The 7,442-nt window shown below is 41.7% G+C and overlaps 1 protein-coding gene across 1 annotated transcript; it reads right to left on the reverse strand.

The window, feature by feature from the left end:
- Positions 1–592: 592 nt before the first annotated feature.
- Positions 593–4,325, reverse strand: LOC147635736 (ATP-citrate synthase alpha chain protein 3-like). The gene is made up of 14 exons (XM_086803133.1): positions 4,044–4,325; positions 3,661–3,766; positions 3,468–3,581; positions 3,329–3,391; positions 2,760–2,921; positions 2,566–2,646; positions 2,427–2,478; positions 2,227–2,341; positions 2,042–2,123; positions 1,782–1,877; positions 1,603–1,704; positions 1,159–1,275; positions 952–1,068; positions 593–854 (listed from the first exon to the last, which is right to left on the reverse strand). Exons 1-14 carry the CDS (start codon positions 4,301–4,303, stop codon positions 783–785), a joined length of 1,539 nt encoding a protein of 512 aa, XP_086659259.1. The 5' UTR covers positions 4,304–4,325; the 3' UTR covers positions 593–782.
- Between the last annotated feature and the right edge of the window lie 3,117 nt (positions 4,326–7,442).

The raw sequence follows: 7,442 nt of genomic DNA on the forward strand, positions 1-7,442 counted from the left end.
TGTGTGAGAGAGAGAGAGAGAGAGAGAGAGAGACGTCTCTTCACTCCATAGCCGTGCTCGCATACCATGGTATCTCTCCACTAATCTTGCAGCATAAACCACTATGACTTGCACCGCACACACACACACACAGCACTTTCTTCCAAAAAATGTAGAGCACATAGAGAACATTAACTAGATTCATTTGAGTTTCCTAAGTGCTGTGTTACATAGCATCTATGGTTTCTCAAATGTCATGCACTATGTAGATGTGTCACATGCCATGTGTATCGTACGTGTGTGAGGCATTTGTGGATATTGACTTTCCTATAAATATCACGGAACAGAAAATAAACACACGTGTGGGTGATGTACGGCATGCCTCCCCTCAAAAAGCTATAAAATTTACATGAGAGAGAGAGAGAGAGAGAGAGAGAGACGTCTTTCAGCTTAATAGCCTAGCTAGCATACCATGGGATCTCGACTAAGGTCTTGAAGCATACACCACTATGCCGTGCACCACACACACACACACACACACACACACACCAGTTTCTTCTAAAAATGTAGAGTACATAGAGAACAATTCAATACACCAGCCCAAGGCAGCAGCAAAGTAGAACAATTTCTGGATATTAAGCTTGAACTAATATAGCTTATTCCCCATCAATTGGAGAGGCCTGCCATGCTTGATTATTATCACATCTAAGGAGCCTCGTTTGAAAGAATTTAGCCAAATTTGGCAATTGCAAATAGGCAACATTCCCGAGTTATCTAGCTTTAGCCTCTCCTCCATGTCTGCCTCAACCGGAGACTTTGACATAATCAATTGCTTCCTTGCAAATTCCTGTCATACTCGCCTCAGGACCATACACCTGAAAACAAAACCACATATAGCACGTAGTTGACCATCTAGTCTTTTGTGTGGATTGATTACCAACAGAAACCTTTCTCAAGTCGAGAGCAGCAAACCTCAATTGGCACATCTATCTCTTTACTCAAAGCCCGCATCTTTGCTAGGCCCTGCTGCCAATTTGGCCCACCTCTGCGCACATACACTCTCATCTTGCCCACCCTCATTTGGTTTTGCTGTACGTTAACAACTCATGCAGATAAGTTTTTGGACTCAAGTTTTCAGTTGGAACTAAAAGGCCATGTCTACACCCGCTTTGGCCTCACCTTCTCACGCATAGCTCTGATAATACCACCAAATGTAGCAGCTACGTCCGTGAAGTTCGCAATGCCACCACCAACAATGAGCGCCCTTCCTCTTCCGTCAGGGTTGGCTGTGGCAGACTGAACCAGAAAGCAAGTCAGAACAACTTCCTTGACAAAACAAACACAAAACTTGCAGAGAGCTTTAGGAAAAGAATGATGCAGAAGACAATGAGCACATAACACAGCAGTGAGGGCTTGTGACTCTGGGAGGTCTCAAGTTCAAATCCCCGCAGGCCCCCATTGGTATTGGGGCCACTTTGCAACCACAAGTTGTAACCCCTTCAAGTGGGAAGAGCTAGCCACCTCCGGACAGGTACAGACCTTCCGACTAAAGAAGGATCTGGTCGTGAAAAGATTGATGCAGGACAAGGACCGACTAGGAGCATAAGATTACAGAGAGCATACATCTATCAACACTCTTGCATAGTGAAGGACTTCCTCTTCCTTCGGTGCACCACTATACTCAGCATAGTTACCAAGGTCAGAGGCATATCCCAAATCCCCCACCTGCAGTCCCAAGCAGTAGTGTCAAAAGGAGACGCATAATGAAAAGATGGACAAAATCAAAAACATGTAATCCTTACCGTATCGGCATAAATGACACTAGCACCTCCGCCAGCAACCATTGTCCAGATGCGTGCCAATGGGTTCAATATTGCCAACTTTAAGGATGCACTCGTCTAAAGAGAGGAACAAGACACAACACAATGAGATAAGGTAGACAACACAAAATTGCTCACAGCTTCCCTACTTAAGCTAAACGTCAACCATCTCTTCGGCTTAATTGCTCCGTGCCAAGAACCAACTCTTATGGAGAAACACTGAAGGCCAATCTTATTATTACCTTCTCATCCATTGCATACACTAGCTGCTCTGCAGGACTCATGACCCTTCCAAAGGGTAGTGGAAACTGCAGATTCCCCCACCTGTTAATTTTTCATGAACAAAGTGAATTCTAACATTGCCACACCATTGCATTGCTTTGACCATTGTGCAGTAGTAAGTGACACCACCATATTGTATCCTTACTTTTGAAAATTCTTGAAGGCTGCAGTATCATCCAACTCCCCACGCATGTCGAGAGGGTAGGGCTCACCACCCACAAGAGTGAACGGGTTCATCTCCAGAAAAGTAAAGTCAAGATCTGAGATTACATTGTAGCATTTCAGCGAGAGAGAACTTCTTCCTTCATTGAAAACTATGTCCATGTTGCAACAAGATGGCATCACCTTCAAACACGTTGAACACACCCTTGATAAAAGCTTCAATTTTACTGCGAACCTGGAAAAAAAGAAAGAAAAATTTAAGGCTTGCAAAAAAAGACCAAAAATTATTGTAATGATTTAACAGGATGACCAGATTGGATACCTCCAAGGAGAGCATGTTGATAAGTGGAGTGCAAAGCTCAGTGTTCAAAGGCTGCCCTGTTGGAACAAACACTTGCTTCACCTGCACCAACCAAGCACATAAAACCATAACCGAGTTTTCCAAACAAGTTTCGAAGGCATACCCATGATAGTCATTGTAAACAACACATCATTAATTCATACAACAAACCATACCTTGTCCCAGTTCTCCTCAATCTCGACTCCTCCACATTCTGAAAAGCTAACGGTTGCACCCAGGCGTTCGGACATGATAGAGAAGTAGTACTCGTCATCATGAGGCACAAAAGGCTCCACTATGAATGTTGTAATGGGAGCTTTGGCTCCACCCATCTCAACCTGGAAAGACACGACCCAACCATCGAAACATTTTTTCCACTAAAGTAGCTGTACAGAAGGTGCAATAAAATCATCAAAGTGGCATACTGTTGATCATACAAACATGTACCATTAGTGATGTACAGACATGTATATCCGTGTGCTTCAGGCATTTAGGCAATGAATTATCAAGTATAGGATATGAATGTAGGGCATTAAAAATGCATGGGTGTACACATGGAATCGGATACATGCAAGTGTGACTCATATGAAGACCACAAGCTCTACAACATATGAATTGTCAAACAAACAGACCTTTGGTAGATTTCTGGTCTGATTGTTTGGTTTGAAGTACTGGTGTAGTCAATTTGAAGGTATGGGGGGAGTCTGATCTTAAAAAACTGTACCACAATAAGGAGAAAAATTACCTCCTTGCCAAGGCGTTCTTTGACAAATGCCATGACCCCAGTCAAATCCAAATTCAGGGCAACCTACAAACAAGTTAATATGAGAACTTCATCCCAATAATTGTCGCTAGGTGTACCGTATTGACTCTGATGGGCATACCAATCCACTTTTTCCACGCTTGCCAAAGAGCATATCTGGTTTTACGACGAGCTTGGTGGAGGTAAGCCATGGTTCCTTGCTTACCAGTTCATCAAAGTCAGTGGACTCGGTTATCTGTTGAGAAAGAAATGGCATTAGGATGAAGAACTCCCATCTTGTAAACGGTGAAGAAGGCCACAGGCTTTAGCCATACCTGGGCTGACTTGATGTCAAGGGAGATGCCAGCTAATCTTTTCAGGTGCTCTTTGAGGATTCTCTTGGAGTCATATTCTCTGATCTTCTTCCTAGCCATAGCAGATCTGCAGACAAAGAAGAATAAGGTTAGGCTTGGCAATGTTAAAGTAAACAATAGTCCACATTAAGGAGCAAAAAGCCCTCACATATGTTTGCAAAGAAACGATAAACAGTATAGATGTAGCCTAACAGAACTGCACAGAAACGCTTTAAAACAGTACAGAGCTGCAAAATGTGAGGAAAAGGGATCCCTCGAATCCAAACAAACCCTTCTGTCAGAAGAAACCCTGGAGAAGGGCACACGAAAAAACACACACACACACGAGAGAGAGCAATACATACCTGGGGGCAGATATTCGAAGACTTCTGTCTGCGAAGAAGCCCCACAACGCAGTGCAGAGCTGAAGTAAAAGCTTGGAACAAGATGAGAACAGAGAGAACACGCGAGCGACGGGAAGGGTGGCCACGAGAATGTGAGAGAGAGGGGGCGTGCGCACTGCGCGTGTATATATGTGTAATAAAGACAAGGGCGGGCTGGCAGTGTGGCCGTGGGGGACTGACTCGTCGCTCTTTTGAGAAAGGCTCTTTTTTTGACCATTCATCAACCAGCGGAAGATGTATTGAATTAATAATTGCACCATTTTTTTGCATGAACTTTTCAAGACTTTTGTAAACACTATGCGCGTGAGCATAGAGCTGTATCACACTAGTGAATTTTTCAAGACTTTTGTCATCGTGGTGTTCACACACGTGTATGTGCCACATACTTGCATGTGTGCGCGTGAACATAGAGCTGTGTCACACGAGTGAGCATCCGGGGATACATGAGAAATGCCATTTTAACAAGTTGCAAACGCAAATCGCGTTGTGTTGGTGAATAATAATAGTAATCATATTAGATATATGTAGCTCAAAATCTTAAGCATACATTTTTGCAAACGCCATTTTCCAAATCGTCTTGTGTTGGTGAATAATAACAACTAATATTGCACCCGCGCATTGCTGCGGTCGACCAAGGTTCCAGAAAAGAACTATTCCCTCTCTACAACCATCTCTCTCTCTCTCTCTTTCACACACACACACACACATGCACATACACATGACCCTCTCCCTCTTTCTGTCACGTACACACACTCTCAAATGTTGAAACTCTCTCTCTCTCTCTCTTATTATGTTTTAGATACATATACCCATTCATAGACACCTATACTTATACATATATACATGTATTTAAAAATATAAATACAAACATCGACATAATTTAATGAATTTTGATTAAATTTTAATGTGCGGAGATGGGTGATAAGCTGTGGTCACTTTTAAATATATAGATAGATATATCATACACACATCGAAACACACACATACACACACACACACACACACACACACAAACATTTATATATATATATATATATGTATGTATGTATGTATGTATGTATGTATGTATATACATATACATACATACATACATATGTATGTATGAATGTATGTATAAATGTAAATAAAAACACACACATGTATACACACATATACATATATGTTTTCTATTTAATTTATATTTCTGTTTATATTTTATTAAAAGCTACTTTTTATTCTCTGTCTCACTCTCTTTCTCTCTCTTTTCACCCTCTCCCTGATTACATCTCTCTCTCTCTCTCTCTCTCTCTCCAGGTCTGCCCCATCTCACTCTCTCTCAAGCAGATTCTACACATAGATGCAGATGTATGCGCATGCATGCATATACTCTCTCTCTAATAAATGCATCTTACATGTAATCTCTCTCTCTCTCTCTCTCTCTCTCTCTCTCTCTCTCTCTCACACACACACACACACACACACACATACATATATGTTTTCTATTTAATTTATATTTCTGTTTATATTTTATTAAAAGCTACTTTTTATTCTCTACCTCACTCTCTTTCTCTCTCTTTTCACCCTCTCCCTCATTACATCTCTCTCTCTCTCTCTCTCTCTCTCTCTCTCTCTCTCTCTCTCTTCACCCTCTCTCTCTCTCTCTCTCTCTCTCTCTCTCTCTTTCCAAGTCTGCCCTATCTCACTCTCTCTCAAGCACATTCTACACATAGATGCAGATGTACGCACATGCATGCATATACTCTCTCTCTCTCTCTCTCTCTCTCTCTCTCTCACACACACACACACACACACACATGTACACACCGCACATACACTAATGCAAACATACACTCTCTTCTCCCACACAAACTATCTTCTACATAGAAATTCTATGCCTCTCTCTCTCTCTCTCTCTCTCTCTCTCTCTCTCTCTCTCTCTCACACACACACACACACACACACACACACACATGCTTAAATAGATTTACACACATGTATATAATTTTAATTAATTAAATTTTAGATTAAATTTTAATGGTAGGGATGGGTGGTGAGGTTTGCTCACTCTCAAATAAATGCATCTTACATGTAATGTCTCTCTCTCTCTCTCTCTCTCTCTCTCTCTCTCTCTCTCTCTCACACACACACACACACACACGCACGCACGCACACATGCACATGCAAACCCTCTTTCTCTCGCATACACATGCACACACTCTCGAATGTCGAAACTCTCTCTCTCTCTCTCTCTCTCTCTCTCTCTCTCTCTTACACACACACACACACATGTACACACATACACATGTATTAATGCAAACACACTCTTTCCCCCCACACACTCACACATAGACTTCCATGTCTCTGTCTCTCTGTGTTTCTCTCTCTTTCTCTCTCTCTCTATCCCCCCTCCCCTCCACTCACTCACACACACACACACACACACACGCTATCTCTCTTCTCACACACACTCTCCCACATATAGAAACTCTCTCTCTCTCTCTCTCTCTTACATGCATTCATGCACACACACACTTCTTTCTCATGCACTTAGCGAGTGTCTGCGTGTACGTGTGTGTGAGCATGTGAATATACTCATGTGTACATCTATGTGCGTGCACGTGCAAGTACATATGTGTGTGCACATGTACTTGTGTATGTGAGTGTATTTATGTGCTTGTGTGCATGTATACACATGTGTATGTGCAAGCTTGAGTATGTGTGCAAGTGTGCATATCTCTGTGTTGCACGTGTGTCCATGTGTGCAAGTGTGTGTATGTGTTTGTATGCGTGTGTGCACGTATCATGTGCTTGTGTGTGTGTGTGTGTGTGTGTGTGTGAACATACATGTGTATGCGTCGACATACATATAAATCTATTTATATATACATGCTTACATACCTATAGATACACATACATAATATATATACGTGTGTGTGTATGCATATTCTCTCTCTTACACATGCACATAATGTATGTGTGTGTGTGTGTATTCTCTCTCTTACACGTACATAATATAATATTAGAAGATATGTGTGTGTGTGTGTGTGTGTGGAGGAGGGGGGAGGGGTGGGCAATTTGTTTTCTAATGTATTATATATATATATATAAGAAACTCATTCAATGAGTAAACAGTTTGATGGTGACAACGAATTGTGAGCCCCAATGCATCTAGGCGTGTGGGAAAGAAACCCCCAAACACTTGTCTTCTCTTCTCCTTTCTCCTTTTCAAAATTTCTCCCTCTTCTTTCTCGGTGGGCACTCTTGCTTTATCTTGTATAGATAATCATATTAGATATAGGTAGCTCAAAATCTTAAGCATACATAATTGCCTCTGGGTCCACAAAGGCATGATTTAAACAATTATATTTCATCCATAAATAC

This window comes from Cibotium barometz, chromosome 9, assembly GCF_041138505.1.
Source record: "Cibotium barometz isolate CiBa-2024 chromosome 9, ASM4113850v1, whole genome shotgun sequence".
NCBI classification, from domain to species: Eukaryota; Viridiplantae; Streptophyta; class Polypodiopsida; order Cyatheales; family Cibotiaceae; genus Cibotium; species Cibotium barometz.

Excerpts from the sequence above, each read along its gene's own strand:
- LOC147635736 (XM_086803133.1), bottom strand. The coding sequence starts at position 4,303 with ATGAATGGTCAAAAAAAGAGCCTTTCTCAAAAGAGCGACGAGTCAGTC. Across the intron at positions 2,124-2,226 it reads GCCTTCAAGAATTTTCAAAA|GTGGGGGAATCTGCAGTTTC; the intron begins GTAAGGATACAA and ends AAAAATTAACAG. Across the intron at positions 1,878-2,041 it reads TGTATGCAATGGATGAGAAG|ACGAGTGCATCCTTAAAGTT; the intron begins GTAATAATAAGA and ends TCCTCTCTTTAG.